Raw genomic sequence first — 18,694 nt, forward strand, 5'->3', positions numbered from 1 at the left:
ATGATTCCAGGGATGACGAACTGTAGCTATGAGGATACATTGGAGAGGTTGGGATTGTTTTCTTTGAAGAAAAAAAGGCTGATGGGAAACTTGATAAGAGGTATTCAAGACCCTGAGGGGTATGGACAGGGTAAATAGTGAGAAACTGTTCCCACTCAAGGAATCACCAAGAACTAGAGGGCATAGATTCAAAATAATTGGCAAAAGGAGTAAAAGTTATGTGAGGAAAACATTTTTCACTTAGAGGGTGGTTGGAGTCTGGAACAAACTTCCTGAGAGGCAGGTTCGATCAAGGGAATGATTCCAGGGAATTGGATTGCTATCTGAAAAGAAAGAAAGAAAGTGCAAGGTTACGGGGATAAGGCAAGGGATATTTGAACTGCAGTGAAACTCCGTGAACCTGACGTGATTTGAACACGCAGCCTTTTCATCTGGAGTCAGACGCGCTGTAGTTGTGCCACAAGCAGGGGAGTGGGACTAGATAGAATGTTCTTTCAGAGGGTCAGTGCAAACTTGATGGGCCAAATGGCCTGCTGCACTGTAAAGATTTTGTGATATAGCCAGTGCCACTCAAAATTTTCACCCTTCTTTCAGCATCCTTGGATGTATCCCATCTGTTTTTGGTGACTTATCAACTTTAAGTACAACTGCTTCCTATTTCATTATGACATGACAATACCTACTTCCTTAGTAAAGACAGATGCAAAGTACTCGTTTAGTTCCTCAGCCATGTCGTCTACCGCCATGCGTAGATCCCCTTTTTGATTCCTAATTGGCTCCAACCCCTTCTCTCACTACCCTTTAACTATTTATATACATTAGAAGACATTTGGTTTTCCTTTTAAGTCTCTTCCCAGATTTGCTCTGTCCCTCTTCATTTTCCCTTGGCAATGATCATCTCCAACAAGAGAGAATCTAGCTATATTCCCTTGACGTTCAATGGCATTACCATCAACATCCCTGAGTATCAAAGCCCTGGTAGTTACCATTGTCCAAAAACTGAACTGGACCATATGAATACTATGCCTACAAGAGCAGGTCAGAGGCTGGGAACTCTGCGGGGAGTAACTCACCTCCTGACTCCCTCAAGCCTGACCACTGTTTACAAGGCAGAAGTTAGGCGTGTGATGGAATACCATCCACTTGCCTGGATGAGTGCAGCTCCAACAAAACTCAAGAAGCTTGACTCTGTCCAGGGCAAAGCAGCCTGCTTGATTGGCATCCCATCACCACCTTCAATATCCATTCCCTCCACCACCGATGCACAGTGGCAGCAGTGTGTACCATCTACAAGATGCACTGCAGTAACTCACCAAGGTTCCATCGACAGCACCTTCTGAACCAATGACCTTTACCACCTCGAAAAACAAGGGCAGCAGATGCAAGTGGTGATGGTGTTCTCATGCAAGCCCCTCTCCAAGTCACAAACCACCCTGACTTGGAACTATATTTCTGTTCCTTTCGTGTTGCTGGGTCAAAATCCTGGAACTCACTCCCTATCAGCACTGTGGGTGTACCTACACCACATGGACTGCAGCGGTTTAAGAAGGCAGCTCACCACCACCCTCTCAAGGGCAACTAGGGATGAGCAACAAAAATGCTGACCTCACCAGCAATGCCCATGTCCACTGAAAGAATAAAAAGAACTTCCCCTCTGAACTTTCTACATTCAGCCTGGTTCTCAACTTGTATTATCAACCTGGCATCTGACATACAACCCATTTTCCTGCTTCATCTCTTTCGTCATCCAGGAAGTTCTGGCTTTGGTTGCTTTACCATACCCCATCATGGGAATTTATTTCGATTGTACCTCAAATACATTTGGAATCTGAGAAATGGGAGATCTTTAGAAGAGTAGGTGGATAAGAAGCACTCATGGATAGGTTGAGGCATTAGAGTATTCACTGGCTGTGGTGCAAGTCCTCGGTGCAAAGAGCTGGTGGCCGAGAGCACGTTGGGGAGGTGGGCAAGCGCTCCAGAGAGAGCATGAAAATAAGAGAGCTGGAAAAACTCAGAATTTTGGAGGTCTTTGAGAATTAGTTTGTTAAAACTTGGCACTATAGTATAAAATAATGTACAATTTAATAATTCTGTAACTTCGTGTCAGCAGATGTTTCACTTATCAAAAATAAAAATATAAGCTTAAAAAACTAATTACATGAGAGAGTAAAATCATTGTGGAAGTGAGAGTAGAACTGAGATGGTGGTGGTGAGCCTTCTTGAACTTCTATGCTTGAATATCACGCAGTTACTTTCAAAATGAAGCAAAATCTGATCGGTTGTGGGATCGCTTAGCTCTATCCTTACCATGCTGCTTCCACTTTTTAGCATGCACACATTCACATCATAGATTTGTCAGGTTAATTTCCATTCCATTCTCATTTATATCCTCAGTTTTCTTAATCAACTCCTCCTTCCCAAATAGCGGAAGTGTAACAGAGAACAAAGAGGTGGCTATATTAGATCCCTTGGCATTATTTTGAGGAGAAGCAGGGGAGTTTTCCCTAACATCTTGGCCAGTATTTATCCCTCTAACAATGTCACTAAAATAGATTATCTGGTGGAGCAAAACTTGATTAATTTTGCTTATAAGCCTCCTACAACAACATCAACAACAACAACAAAGATTTATGTAGTGCATTTAACATAATAAAATGGTGCTATTGAATAAAATTTGATACTCTCAAAAACTTGGTTAAGGAGGTAGGTTTTCAGAAGTGTCTTAAAGAAGAAAAGAAAAGTGGAGAGGTTTAGGGAGGGAATTCCAGAGCTTAGGGTCTCGGCCTCTAATAATGGAATGATTAAAATTGGGGTTGTGCAAAAGGCTAGAGCTGGAGATGTGCAGATATTGCTGAGGGTTGTAGGTCTGAAAGAGATTACAGAGATGGGAAGAGTAAGGCCATGTAAGTATTTGACACAAGGATAACCTTACAGTAGAGTCAATGTAGGACAGCAAGCACAAGGGTGATGGGTGAGTGGCTTGTGCTTGCTGTCCTACTTTGCGAGTTATAATATAGGCAGCAGAATTTGAATGATCTTAAGTTTATGGAGAGTGCAAGGTGGGAGACCTAGAGACTGTTGAAATAGTCAAGCCTAAAGGTAATAAAGGCATGGATGGGCTACCAGCAGCGATCCTTTATTGAGTCCTACAGTATCTCTTTTAACTCTTTCTCAATTTAGTCTAGCTGCAGGTAGACAATTCTCCACCTTTTAGGCCATACCTTTATGGCGCACATGGCTGTCTACATTCTGGAGCAAAGAACCCCCTGCTGCTACAGTCTTCTGGGAGCTATCTTAACCAATGCTGTCTCCTCTCATTTTCCAGCTTCCTTTTCTGTGAAACCTTGTTTCCTTCTGCAGTATTGGACAGGGATGTGTTTTTTAAAATGATCTCTTGAGGCTTCATACGTTTTCCATGTTTCTTTTACCAACTTTAGTCTAGTATGTATTCTTGTTACTTGTGGCTTTCTTTCAGTGCATTTCCATATCATGACAACCCTGCCCCTTGTTGTACTGGTCACACATTCCAGTCTCTGGTTTGCTCTGCAGGTCTAATATTAGCTTGGTCTTTACACAGACTTGTTGGGACATATCTACTGAGCTTTATACTATCCATTCAATTTCAAAAAAACCCCTCACATTCGTTGCCTGTGTAAGTTCCTGTACTTTGTAAAGTCAATTTTTACATTTGATTATCATACATTTTTCACATCTTTTCAGCCATCTATTGTATGTGTCTTTTTCATTCTGAGATGTCTGTGGTCATTTCCTTTTTCATCAAATTCTCATGTGTTTAGTTTCTCCAAGGTGCTCTCCCATTAAAAACTGTCCATGCTGCATTTATTGAAAATATTCCAATCAATTATCCTTTTTTCTATTATACATCCTTTTAATTCAACTGGCTGCTGTATTTTCACCTTGTTTTTGGGGCTATTGAGAGTCTAGCTCTTTTATATTGAAACATTTCACCAATTGCTTCTACTTATTTTTGCTTTTGTCCAAATACTAATTTCTTCCATGTAAATAGCACTAGCAACATTTTTTTGTTGACATTGTTTTTTATTTATTTTCCACAAAACTTTGAAGTTAATACTCTTAGTCACAAAAGTAATACTCTTTTTTTTAGAGCACTGAATTGGGAACAAAGCATTTGAATTTGGCAGCCTTGTTTGGTACACAAAAGCCTGCTTTAACTGATGTGTCAAATGAAACGCATGAATCCAAGAATAGAGTTTCTGGTCGACCAGCTGTAGTACGTTCCTTGTCATATGAGGAGCCCAGGAGACTGCCAGAGCCTGAAACTTCTCAAACTGTCAAAAAACAGTTTTGTCCTGCTATTCAGAAACTAATGTGTCGTGGAGTTGACCTGCATCCAGTGTCTGAGTTACCAGAAAATCATCTTTGTGAAAACCAAAGTGAAAAAAATATGGGAGAATCATTAGTAGGACTTTTCCATTCACAGCCTTCGAAAGGAAATGTCTCTTCACAGCAAAAGTCTTCGGATGAATCGAGTCCTTTATTCTCTAAGAGTACTCGCAATTTGCTTCAGAAGCTTCATTGTACCCAGGCACCACTCCCTACATCATGTCCTACTGTAATACAGTCAGAACTTTACTTCAGCAGATCTCAGAATGGTTCCAAGATGCAGCCTATTTCTCAGTCTCAGTCTGCCTATCTTAGCTCCAACCTAGAAGTGCAACCTAAAATGCCGCATATTCTGGCTTTAGACAAGCCCAAGAGAACTGCTGCCTCAAATAATTGTAGTAACCAAATACAGGCCTCGGGTATCATACCTCCTCATGAACTGTTTCAGAAGCTTCAGATAGTCCAGCAGGAGCAGCAACATCATGTTGGGAAAATGACTCTTGCAGCTAAGTTTTCAGCTCAGCCACCTCCTGTAGTCAATCAGCCTAATTCGTCAATGAAATCTTTTGATTCTCAGACAGAGAAAACCGTCAGTTCAGAAAAGCAGAACTTACTTTTTCAGGTAAGAAAACCTCAATGAAAGGGATTTAAAGATTGTGCTATGAACAATTGACAAAATGTTTAACCAGAATCATTTGTACTATGAAGATCTAAAGTAGTCAGATTACTTTTTAAAAAAATCTTCATTAATGAAAAGAAAAGTTGCAGTAATGTTCCTTCAGTAGTTGGACAATTAGGTTTCAGAACATGCAGTGTTGCATTGAAGTCTTGTATGTTCTGAAACATAGAAAATAGAATCAGGAGTAGGCCATTCAGCCCTTTGAGCCTGCTCCACCATTCATTATTATCATAGCTGATCATCGAACTCAATAGCTTGCTCCTGCTTTCTCCCCATATCCTTTGATCCTTTTCGCCCCAAGAGCTATACCTAACTCCTTCTTGAAAACATACAATGTTTTGGCCTCAGCTACTTTCTGTGGTAGCGAATTCCACAGGCTCACCACTCTCTGGGTGAAGAAATTTCTCCTCATCTCTTGTGTTCCATTTATGCAAGTTTCCTGTGATAATCATCTTAACTAAGCTGTCAGTACAAAACTGTTTTCAAAATTTAAGTTGCCTGAAGATTGAAGGTAATTTTAGCCCTCATACGGGTCAGTTTGGGCCAAATAAGAAATTAAAATTTCTAACTGGGCTTGAACTTGCCTACTTCTGTTTTTAATGGGCCAGTATGGCAACCAGGAACTCAGAAAGTGGATTGGCTGGTAAGAACTTCTATAGAGGCTGCGTGGCCCCATTATCAGCCTTTTTAGTTTTAATACACCTTAGCTAGGTTTCCTAGGCCTCGAGAAGCCCAGCCAGTAAAAGGAGGTGGAAAGGGCCAGATCCATAAAGCTAAGTGCCTTTATAGCACTACTTGTGGATCAAGAGGAGGAAGAGTGTTTCCTAACTTGTAAAGTCCTTTTGTTCGCTCCCCATCCACCCACCCATTCACCATCTTGTCCCCCTGCTAATCATGCTGTATATCTCGGTGATCTCTTCAACCACATGACCCCACGTGACCTCTACCCCTTCCCAACTACCATAAGACCCTCTTTTCCCCCCAATAATCAGTTGTGCCTTCCTTCCTCAAAACCCCCAGGTGGGATATCTCCTACCTCCTCTTTCACTGTAATATTCTGCTGTAGGCTTTCCTATCTTACCCAACCTGGAGAGGGACTATCCGCGTTCAGGGTCCTGATACTTCTGAGTTTCCTATCCAGAACTCCTGCTTCAAATAATTGGCTTGGTAAATGGTCTGGGCCTTTGTTTCTTTACTGCTTTGCACCAGTAAATGAGTGAACAACCTTATACTGAAAGGTTTGTGTCATAACGTAGAGGACCATTTTGGAAGAGTGACTGCAATATAATTAGGTTCAACGTGAAAATATAAAGTTAAGAACAAGAACCTTGTCAAGACTAAATGGAAAGAAAATTGGCAAATAAATCAGGATGGTTAAAAGGAATGAAAAGGTGCAAATCAAGTAAGCATCAGCAAGAGGAAAAGGAGTGTATCATAGGCTGGGGCCCCACAGTTGAATTGGGAGATTAGATCAAATATCAAACTGCAAAAAAAATTTAACGCTTAACTATTAAAATAATAAGCGATAAAACATATAAAAAATGTATTTTAAAAGAAGGGAGATTAATAGACTAAGATGGTACGCAAGAAAATGTTAACAAGAAAGGGCACACTCGTAATAAAATAATCAGATTAGGTATAATTTTGTTGCTAAACAATGATCACAAGATAATTGTTATTAGGGAATTGCAGAATGTCATCAGTTGCAGCAGCTTGACCTGCAGCTGGTATCACTGCGGTGCATGTGAGGTTGAGAGCTTTGGCGATAGTATTTTTATAGACATCATCACCCTGCACTTTAAGCATGTGCAGGGAGCGAGGGAATGGGCGGCTACAGTCAAGAAGAAACTGGCATGTAGTGCAGGAGTCCCTTGAGTGCATCTCTCACTCAATCAGTATTCAGTTTTGAATACTGATGAAAGTGATGGTTCATCTGGGGAGGGCAGCCAGAATCTAGCCCCTGGCACCACGATTGGATCAACTATACAAGGGGAGGAACAGAGAAGACTGGAAGAGCATTAGTGATAAGAGATTTGATAGGGGAATAGATGGCATTTTTCTGGCCGCAGGTGTAAACCTAGGATTGTATGTTGTCTCCCTGATGCCAGGGCCAAGGATGTTCCTGAGAGGCTGCAGAGCGTTCTGAGGGGGGAGGGTGAACAGCCAGTGATTGTGGTCCACATTGGTTCCAGTGACATAGGCAGAAAGAGGGATGTGGTCCTGCACTCAGCATTTAGGGAGCTAGGTCCGAAACTATCAAGCAGGACCTCAAAAGTAGTAATCTCTGGATTACTTCCAGTTCCGCATGCAAGTGAGCATAGAACTGGGAGGATAAAGCAGATGAATGTGTGGCTGGAAAGATGGTGCAGGAGTCGGAGGGCTTTAGATTCTTGGGACATTGGGACTGGCCTTAGTGGAGATGGGACCTGTACAGGCTGGATGGGTTACGCCTAAACAGAGCTGGGATTGATTTCCTTGAGGAGTGATTTGCTAGTTCTATTGGGGAGGATTTAAACTAACTTTGCGGGCATGTGGGAATCAAGAGGTAATATCAGAGAGGAATACCAAGGTGTGTAGAAACTGGGAGAACTAGAGTAGGAAATAGTAAGGTATTGGGTGGATTCAAAGTTAGAGAGAAAATAACTAAGACTAAATTAGGGTTATTATGCATGTATGTAAATGTGCAATGTGTGGAAAATAGGTTGGTATGCTACAGGCACAGATTGCCATGTGGAAATGTGATATAACAGAGAAATGGCTCAAAGAAGGGCAGGACTGGGTATTAAAATTCCTGGATGCAAGGTGTTCAGGAAAAATAGGAGGAGGAGGAAAGGAAGAGGGGTGATAGTATTGATTAAGGAGAGCATTGCAGTGCTGAAGAGAGAGCAATCCCCAGATGGGTCAGAGACTGAATATATTTGGCTAGAGCTAAGGAACAAAAATGGTACAATTTACGTTGCTCGATGTAGTATATAGGCCACTAACCAGGGGCAAGATGTAGAGGAACAAATTTGCAAGGAAATTACAGAGAGGCAAGAATTATAGAATAGTCATAATGGGCGACTTTAATTACCTGAATATAGACCGGGATAGTAGTCGTGTAAAGGGTAGGGAGGGAAAGGATATTCCCTTTCTGTGAACTAGAGGGTTGGCAGAGGGTCAAGAAACAGCAAAGGCTGCTCCAAAACAGTGCCGACGGGGTCATGCGGCTCTTCAGACCCAGCATGAAAGTACTTTTTTAAAAAAACTTGTGTTGCTAAGCGCAAATACAGGCCCAGTTAACTGACTGTGTTCAGGAAAATTTTAAACAGAAGTATGCTTCCAGCCCAGTGAGAAAGGAGGCACTGCTAGACCTGGCTCTTAAGAATGAGGTGGGCCAAGTGGATCATGTGCCAGTAGGGGAACTTTTAGGGGACAGTGATTATGGTGTCATAAGATTTAGATTAATTATGGAAAAGGACAAGGAACAATCCAGAGTAAGAATAGGTAGCTGGGGGATGTCAGCTTTAATGGGATAAGGATGGATTTGAGCCGGATAAATTGGAATCAAAGGTTGGCAGGCACGACGGTAACTGAACAATAGGCTGCCTTTAAATAAGAGATGGTTCATGCACAGTCAAGATATATTCCCACAAAGGAGAGAGGTTAGGGCAAACAAATCCAGAGCTCCCTGGATGATGAAAGAGATCGAGATTAAGATAAAGAAGAAAAAGTGTGCTTATGACAGATGTCAGTTGAATAATACGACCAAGAACCAGACTGGACATGGAAGCTCCGGAGGGGAGTGATAAAACAAATAAGAAAAGCAAAAAGAGAGTATGAAAAGAGACTGGCAGCTAAAATGAAAGGGAACCAAAAGTCTTTTGTAGGCATTTAAATGGTAAAAGGTGGTGTGAGGCCGATTCGGAACCAATAAGGAGATTTGTGCATGGAGGCATGGGGCAGAACCAAGGAAAATGATGATGTTGTACAGGTCATGGTGAAAGGGGAGGTAATTCAGACACTTGAAGGGTTTAAAATTGATGAGGAGGCATTGGATAGGTTGTCTGTACTTAAAGTTGATTCCACACCAGGATCAGATAAGATGTATCTGAAGGTACTGAGGTAAGTGAAAGTGGAAACTTGCAAAGACACTGACCATAATTTCCCAGTCTTCCTTAGACTCGAGGCTGGTGCCAGAGGATTGGACAATTGCAAGTGTTATACCCGTGTTCAAAAAATGGTGCAAAGATAGACAAGCAACTACATGCCAAACAATTTAACCTTGATGGTGAGGAAGCTTCTAGGAACAATAATTTGGGACAAAATTAATGGTCACTTGGGTGACTGCAGGTTTATTAAGGAAGTTGTTTTAAGTTGTTCCGCTTTAAGGTCAGTCAGTTAATGGGACCCGTACTTGCGCTTAGCAACACAAGTTTTTTTTAAAAGTACTTTAATGCTGAGCCTGAAGAGCCACGTGACCCTATCAGCGCTGTTTTGGAGTGGCCATTGTTGTTTCTTGACCCTCCCTCTTACTGCCAGCCCTCTGGTTCACAGCCTCTGCCATTTCCTGACACTCCCTCTTGCTGCTGACCTTCCAGTACATTGCCTCTGATGCTCTCTCTTGCTGCCAGTCCTCTGCCCCTGCCATTCCCTGTTGCTCCCTCTTGCTACCTCTGCAGCTCACGGCTGCAAGCTGAAGCTGGGCTTCTTGCCTCTCGCCGCTCTTCTCCAGAACCCTCACTCACAGCAAGGCTCAGGAGAGAAAGGCAGGGAATGAAAAGCTCGACGAGAGGAAGGGTCAGGGAGCGGCAGAGGACATGAACCGGAGAGTTGGCAGTAAGAGACGGGGTCAGGGCGTGGGATGTGTGGCAAGCAGGAGGCAAGTACTTCAGCTTAAGAGTATAATGCTTTAATGTTATCATAAGATGAAAAAGATCCTTACTATAGCTTATATTTTGGCTTTAATGGAAAAATCTGAATCATTTAATGTTGTTTCACTTAAGTTGCACTTTTCAGGAATAAAACTATAACTTTAAATGAGGACTTAGTGTTTATATGTATTTACGCATTTTCTTTCCAGTCTGAAAAGCATTATCTTTTTCCCCTCCTTTGCTTTTCACCATTCAACGTCTTATCTATGTGGCCATACTCTCCTTTTCTCTATTTTCATTAGCTTATTCTTGGGATATAGGCAACACCAGGACGACTGCATTAATTTCCCAGCCCTAGTTACACTGAGAAGATAACTTAACATTAAGCTCAGACCAGAAAATTGACGAGATAAACTAATTAGTCCAATTTATTTAGAAAATTATGTAAAAGCTGTGAAGTGATTTTGACCAATCTAGTAGAAGATATTCTGATTTACAGTTAAGCAGAGCTCTTGCTAGCCCTTTACCAGCAGAAGAATCTTTTGGGTTAAAACAAAGCCCTGAGAATTGATTTTTTTTTAACCCAAGCATACTTAAGAATCCAACAAATAGTGGAGAAGCTGACAAGAGACTCTGCTTCACTTGATTTTCAGACAAAAGCAGACAAATTTTAACTGTATCCATTATACATTAAAATTAGTGTGGCTAATGGTACTATGCCTGTAGGTGGTGCTGCAATACCTCACCAAAAAACTCATTATTAATGAGACCCCCAAGGTAAACACAAATGAGTGGAAAGAATGCATCAAGCGTTGTGGTGTAGATTTAGCAGAGTTGATGTTCTTGATGTCCAGTCGGAAAATGTAAATATGTGTCTCACACGCTCTCTCTCACTCTGTCTCAATGGCTACCTTCTAGAACAAAGCACTAACACGGGTTTACTACACCTATGTATTCAGGCTTTCCTAAATCTCAGTAACATCCAATGAAATGAAATTTTCATCATTAAATTTCAAATTATACTCTAGAATAATAGTTTGCTTTTGTAATTCAGAAATTATTCTGCTGAAATATTGCAGTTGGCTCTTGAGCTCAGCATTCATGCCCTCGGGGACTTCCATCCTCTGCCACTTGATGTCAATCTAGAATGGCTCATGACTTACACTCCACACATCCTGTGACTTAATTTGTAATGTTACAAACTCAATCACTAAGGGAACAGTTACTCACAAACCTCATCTCAGCCTAAACTCTGATGAAACCCAAATACTTGCTAACAAAGTTGAGAAGATATTAGCCTCTCTTCTCTTGCCTTAATTCTTGCTGTTGACATGTTTAAACTGTCCACTCCATCCTCTGTAATATTCTAAGTAATATCTAAGAAAGTTAATGTAAACTTTTGAAATAATTTACATATGTTTAAAGCTTGGCTGACATTCTGCATGTGGTGCAAGAACTGTTTAAAGCCAATAATATCCAGATGGCTACAAAATATGCTGCCTTTTTCAAATTGAAGGTTTGTGCATTTTCCTCTATGCTATGCATTCAGGCTTTCTTAAGTCTTCGTAACGTGCAGTTAAATGAAACTTTGGTCACAAAAGTTCAAATTATACTAAAAATAATAGTTTGGTGTAAGTCATGAGTTAATTGCCCAAGCCTTTACTCTACACCCATTGTCAGTGCAGAAAATGACTTCCAAATAAATGATCTGAAACTAGCGATTATTGTTCCATTAAAGTGGTGTGCATTTCAAAGTTGCAAAACATTTTTGCCATTGTGATTTGATACCATTTTGAATTCTCATTGAGTTGTTTTGAAACACATACCAGTCAATGGAGATAAAAGTGGATCAGTTTTACGTTCATCTCAATAGAATTTGGGACATAGCTACCATTTAGAAACACTGCCACAGGAAACCCAGATCTCTGTCTCAGGGAAGGTAAGGTGGATCTAACCACACCAACAAATCCTAAAGCTTTTGAGGCTTGTGGGTAATCCCCTGTGAATGCAGGAAACCAAAATAATAAAAAATACTTAATATTGTGACCTATTGTAATTTGTATCTGTTGTATATTCTTTACTCTTCATTTAGTTCGTATGCAGTATCCATCCATATTGTCATTGCTGCTTTTATTTGCTGCACTTTTGCAGGCTCCTCAATTTTTCATACTAGACGAAACAATCTCAAAGATTTCAAGACATAATACATCAAAGCAGTTTGTAACATTTTGATTCAGGGGCAAATCTGAGCCAACTCAAATAGGCATATCACTTCACTGTAAGCCTAAAACAGCTTTCTTTTTGAGCAGACTGTTGCACCTTCAGTAGTTGAAGCAGTTGAAACCTTAAAGTGAAAAAAAGAAGAAAAGCTTGCACTTATTTGGTGCCTTATCATGTTGCAGTGTTGAAAATTATTAAAATGGCACCTTTGTAGCAACACTTAAGGTGCTAGCTGTGGTTCAGTTGGTGGCACTTTCGTCTCTGAGTCAGAAGTTTTTGTGCAGAAGCTTCACTCCTGGTTTTGAGCAAAACAGCAAAGCTGACACTACAGGGCAGTAAGTCAAGGAGTGCTGCACTGTCTGAGCTGCTGATTTTTGGATAAGATGTTAAACTGAGGCCCCATCTGCCATCACTGGTTAATGTAAAAAAGAAATCCCAAGGCACAATTTCAAAGCAGAGCAGAGGAGTTATCCTCAATGTCCTGGTAAATATTTACCCCTCAATCAACAGCACAAAAACAGATTATTTGGTCATGATCATATTGATGTTTGTAGGAGTTTGCTGTGTGCAAATTGACAACTGTGTCACTTACATTACAATAGTGACACTTCAAAAGTACTTAATTGGCTGTAAAGCGCTTTGAGATGTCTGGTGACTGTGGAAAGCACTATATAACATGCAAATCTTTTTTTTTCTTTCATGACCACAGTGGGGCCTGGGTTTAATGGCTCATCTGACAGCACCTCCGACAGTGCCGCACTCCTCCTGTACTGGGAGTGTCAGCCTTGATTTTTGTGCTCAAATCCTGGATTGGGACTTGAACCCACAACCTTCTGACTCAGAAGTGGGAGTGCTACCAAATGAGTCACAGCTAGCATCTGAAATGGTGCTACAAAGGTGGCGTTTAATAATTTTCAATTTTGTGACTTGGTGAAGGTTCTTTATTTACACTGTCTTTCCCTTGGTGATAAAGTAAATTGAAGCTTCCTTAAAGCGCAGATGAATGAGATACTCAGTCACTCAGACGAGGAAGGTTGCAAATTCAATCCATTGTGTGTTAATTGATTTTAGACACACAAGTGGTAGGAGCACTACAGTTGGCATCTTAGTCTTGCGATTACAGACACCAGGGATTCACTAGTAAGTCCAAACACTTCATCCCTAGTTCAGGTTCCCTTTCCCCTGTGATGCCAGATCAAAGGATTCCCAAACCTCTTGCTGCCAACCCTGGGTAAGACTACTACAGTGTTGCCTAACTGTAGGATATCCACCCCAATTTTGCCAAAGTCCAAAGTCATCCTTAGTGCAGCTAAATTTCAGTACTCTTATCCTTACTGCTATATACTAGATACCTTGGGCTAACTGGTACATCTCACAACTTTTAAATAATATGAGAGGCAAAGAACTGAATGCATGAGCAAGAGGATTAAGGTGTGGTGGAAAAATTATACACTTTTCAGCAATTTTTACAAATAACAGTTGAAGTGACTAGTAGATGTATAGAGAATATCAAACAGTTGTTAGAGATGACCATTAAAAAGAAAAGGAATTGGTTTTGGAAAAAAAAGGAAAGCCCCAGCCTGGAGAAGCCATCAGCCACTGATGACATGAACTGTTGATAGAAGTCAGAGAGGAAGTAAAAAATTTGACTACCATTTTTCAATATACTTAAGCATGCATGTCAGCACCAGGAGCATCACCCCAGAACAAGGCTGCAATACAGGAAAACATTTATGATTTTACTGAACTTGTTAAGATAAGACATCTAATTCGTATCTCACCTCATTCTTTGCATGACCCTGAAATAAATGAACCACAGCACACTGCTCCAATTATTGCAGCGCATTTCACTCCACCCCTCTTACTTCTGACACCTCATCCTGCACCTCTTATCCTCTTCACTGTCATTATTAGAGGAAATGTGGACAGAAGAGAGAGAGTGTTCATTCAGGTCCTCTCCCAGACGAGGAGGATGTCATGACTGTTATGGGAATGGGTCGCATCAGGGGTGTGGCAAGTGGTGAATGTATCTCAAAGTAGGCACTGCAAAAGTCCCAGCAGTCAAAAACAACTATCCAGAGACTTAACTTAATAAAGATGGTGGGATCCTTTTAAATACCACTATCTCAGCTTGCTTCTTGAATATGCCATGTTTGTTTGGGCAGGTTTAAGAATCGGCACCAATTTCTTAAAAGGGTTCTAATGCAAACCCAAAGCCCCATTTGAATATTTGAATGAAGTCAGCATTTATTTCAGGTAGCTGCCAGGATGCCAAAGGAGCACCTTAAATAATATGGCAGTAGTTGCAATGTGTCTGTGCAAGTGGGTGAAATGCAAATGAATTTTTACTCCTTTGAGTTTTCCCACAACTCATTAGACTAACTGATCTGCAGTTACCCAATTTATCTTTTTCTCCTTTCTTGAACAAAGGTCTTACACTGGTTTTGCCACTGTTATATATGGATGATCTGAATCTGGGTACAGGCAGCACAATCACAAAATTTGCTGATGACACAAAAAACTAGTGGATAAAACTGTAAAAGACTGATCCTAATGTCCTGTAAATCTGATCCTCTCCCTTCTATACAGTCTTCATCCATGCATTCATCTTCTTTATCTTACTGTTTCTAATCTGAATGGCACTGAGAGTATTCCTTAGATTAGCACCCTTGTGGTCCTACTCTTTTTTTAATCTTGTCTCCCAATCCTGAAACTGAAAGGCATATTCCATTGTTTTATCCAAACAGGTCCTGGAAAGATTAGTGGGAGACAAAGGGAAATGAAACCAGGAGATACGCTTAAGAAAGAAATTTTAAAAACGGGGGACAGCAAACAGAAGTTACTTTTCTGGAAGACTATGCAAGATAAAGTGGCATAATTATTGGAAATTCCTAATTTAAATTGTTGTTTTTATTTACAGTTATACTTTGCTTTAGTGTGTCTCTTAGCTGTTTGTTTTCTTTCTTGATTAGGCAATTTCCCCACAGTGCATTCCAGCTACAGTGGTGCCATCTCTATTGATGTCACCCATGGTGTTCGCCCAGTCTGCAGTGGGAAAGCCAATGATGGGAGTAGAAGCAAGTGCCATACCTTTACCACAGGCAGACACCATTCCAGTTCCTAAACAGCTGAATGTTTGTTTGCATCCAGCTGCACAGATGGGAGAGCTGATTAATAAAACACCAAATGTGCTTACCAAGACTCAGTTCCAGGAAACCCTTTTGTACCTTTTGCAGGTATAATTTTTTAATAAATTAATTTGGGACCTTCTGGAGGAAGAATTGCTCTGGTCACTGCATGTAATAACCTTGTAAATTAATTCAAAAGCATATATTTATTATTTACTATGTCACAGAGACTAGTAATTTTTTTCTCCTCTGTTTTTGGGTTAAAGTTTAATATTAATATGTTAAACCAAACAGCCTCTTTAAATTCAAAAGCCATTCTACCATCTCACTTGAGCCCACAGATAAGAGGAATTTTTTGTTTTAAATTACTTGAGCATCAATCCTTGTCTTTCATCCGTCCTTGTTCTGAGGGTTGTCTGCACAATGAATAATCTTTCTCCACTGAATTCTATTTTCTGTTGCCCTCACTGCCCCTCTCGTAGAGAGGCCAGTCCACATTCTGATATTATGCATCAATGCCACCTTAGATGTTGCTTGTGCACATTTTCCAGGTGTGTTGCATTGCCTCACCTCTTTTTCCAATCACTCCATTCCTGTTTGCAAGTCCAGAAGCTCACGTGTGAGCTTCCTTGCTATCACTGCCTCAAACAAGTTCCCCTTAACACCAGATTTCTCAAGCACCCTCTTGTTTATCTGTTTGGCAGTCCATAACACATGTAATATCTAAATGAGACCTTTCATTTCAAATGCTCATATTCGAGCCTCATCACTCCTCTTAACGGTTCAGCTTTCACAGCCATACATTGCCACGGGCCACGCAAGTGCTTTCAGAAGAAGAATTTTTGTTGTAATCAGGATACTGTGGGTACTCAATACTCTTTTGTGAGTTCACAACCATGACCCTTGTTAAGTCTAGCCTGAATTTCTTCAGTACTCTGCATCTTCCGTGATGATTGACCCAAGATAGTGGAAGATATCAGCCTGTTCAAGCTGAACTCCGTTAATCAAAATCTTGCTGTTCTTTCTACCAATCCCCAAGATCTTTGTCTTGTCAACATTAATCAGGGGACTGTATTTCTGGTTGCCTTGATCAAGACGATCCACCAACTCCTGTAGATCCTCATCTGACTTAGCAAGCAGAATAAATTCATCAACACAGCAAAGACCCAAAGAAGCACCAATCCATGACTTCAAATATAATGTATTTAGAAAACACAACTCTGCTGAGGTTGTTGCCTTGGCTCAGCAGAATCTCAGAATTGTTATGGCGCAGAAGGCCATTTGGCCCATCGTGTCTGCACCAGCAGTTCCTGTTCAATAATAATTGATCCATTGTTTGGTTCTTAGACATAAATAGTTTTCTCACACATTTAGTGGTAGGAATTTTATTTTTTTTAATTTAAAAATATTGCGTAACCCTTGGGGATGAATACTGATTGTGTTTCATGCCCATTTCGTAATTGTGAAAGTAGGTTTGACAGTAAATCAGTAATAGTTCCAATAAATAATTCCATGCTCATCTATTGGAAACGTTCAGTTAAAGTTGAGGCAGTTTAATTTCTTGGGAACTCATGAATGTGTTAGCCAATTGGGATCAGTATTTCTATTTACTTGGTAAGATTTTTGTCATTTCCTGATTGTGTGGTAGCCCTGTTAAAATAATTTTATAGCAATTTATTTTGTAATATCTTGTAAACATTCAATTTTGAATATTTTCTAACTTCTGCATTTTTGTTATTTTGAATTTCAGAACGATACCAACTTTGTGAATGTCATTTATGAAGCCTATCTCACAGGCCAGCCAAACACTGCAGCAGAGAAGAAAACCTGAAAGTTTTGATACAAGATGTAAAAGGAGATATAATTTAGTGAAGATAATAAGATGATACACACTGATAAAGGAATTATTTTGTTTTTATTTTATAAGAGACTTTTATTTTTGAAATTGTGTTAGCTTTGAGTGGAGTGCTTAAAGGACTATCTTTCACACTGGATAGCTTTTACTGCCGATCAGACTTATTTTAAGTTGTTGTAAGATAAAGAGCATTTAAAAGGGAGCTGAGATATCTGAAGAATCAATTTTTTCTGAAGACTACTTTTAGTTCATGGGAAATTGATAATGTATTTTTTCATTGATTCAGCAAATAAAAACGCAATACCTGTCTGTCATTGTGAATTATCAACAACTTATCAATGTACATAAGATGTTGGTAAAGTAAAACTCACTTTTACTTGCCTGACAAAAAAAATTACAGCACCATCTATTAGTTTTCTTTCCCCATTCCACCCCCTGGCCCCCCTCAGATTGTGTAGAAATAAATCCTTCATAGGCAACTTGTACACTATTTGCGTAAAACCTAACTGGGACATTGTTACAAGTATGAATTTTGTAAGGTTATGTTTTGGCACTGTCTTTTTAATTTAGTTTAAAATGGAGGAATGAAGGAGGTCATGTAGCATGTTCTGCATTCTGCCCAGCAAGAAGTTTGGGTGGCTTGATTGTTAAGGGCTAAAGTAGGGACAAAGGTTGTCTTACTGGAAAGAAGATGTGAGATATTCACACCTGTAAACATGATCAGAGCAGCTGTGCTGACGGTGAATAGACTTTTAGTCTCTTAGGGAGGTGTTAGAAATATAAGACTTTATCAACAGTTATACTTTAAACATGTCTATTTAATTCAAAGATAGAATGGAGTTGGGGTCGAGAGGAAAGCTAGTTAGCATTTCTACCTAGATACAAGGCCTATGTGATTCATATTTCCATGGAGGTGGAGTTTGAGGGGAAGAGTCCATAGCAAGCCATTGTAGTATTGACTTATAGATTTCTTAAGATATCCCTGGACTTCAGACAGGCCAGTCTGCTAGAATCTGAGAAGGAGAGATAGAGGCAGCCAGTTTCTATTGTTTACCATGCAGAATGTGGGTGGGAGCTCACACTTGGATTGAAAAGACCAAGTTTGCGAGAATTTGAAGTGGCTGGAAGATTTTCTTAGGTTTGGCTAGATGGAGAAATCTCCAGGGTAACCCTCACTGTGAAAATCAGTTTAGGGATTAGAAGTTGTCCGACTGGAAATGGCAAAAGTAAGCAAATCATTCGGAGTTGAGAATTGCTTTAGACTGGTTCCTGGAGAATGAAGTTCCCACTTAAGGAACAGAGTAAAATATAACCATGGAAAGGGACTTTTGATCATTTAAATGTTAAACATGAGATCTTTTCTGTAGTTTAATGTATAAGTTCCCTACTGAATAGTGTTTAGACAATGTTACTTTTAGTTTGTTTATTACAGTAAAAGTCTTAAAACTTGAAATCTTGTCCTGTGATCCTTCCAGTCAGTCACTGGGGATTCAGATATCTTTTTAAAAGTTATCGGTCCACGGAGACCATAACATCATACACTAAATATAAATGCCAAAATGCTGTCATGCCATTGTAAATAGGTGAGCCTGCA

General features: G+C 40.1%; 1 protein-coding gene across 5 annotated transcripts in view; it reads left to right on the plus strand.

The window, feature by feature from the left end:
* The window catches only part of dcp1b (decapping mRNA 1B), a 99,552-nt gene extending 80,999 nt beyond the window's left edge, over positions 1-18,553 (plus strand). For 4 of the 5 annotated variants that reach the window (XM_078568251.1, XM_078568253.1, XM_078568254.1 and 1 more), the window contains 3 exons: positions 4,127-4,987; positions 15,090-15,353; positions 16,996-18,553. In XM_078568251.1, the coding sequence (XP_078424377.1) occupies positions 4,127-4,987; positions 15,090-15,353; positions 16,996-17,076 (1,206 nt within the window). In that variant the 3' untranslated portion in view covers positions 17,077-18,553. The remainder of the gene's footprint in view (positions 1-4,126; positions 4,988-15,089; positions 15,354-16,995) is intronic. The other variant, XM_078568252.1, reaches the window with a different exon arrangement.
* The last annotated feature ends 141 nt before the right edge of the window (positions 18,554-18,694 follow it).

The sequence above is a fragment of the Cetorhinus maximus genome, chromosome 22 (assembly GCF_964194155.1).
Source record: "Cetorhinus maximus chromosome 22, sCetMax3.hap1.1, whole genome shotgun sequence".
Lineage (NCBI taxonomy): Eukaryota > Metazoa > Chordata > Chondrichthyes > Lamniformes > Cetorhinidae > Cetorhinus > Cetorhinus maximus.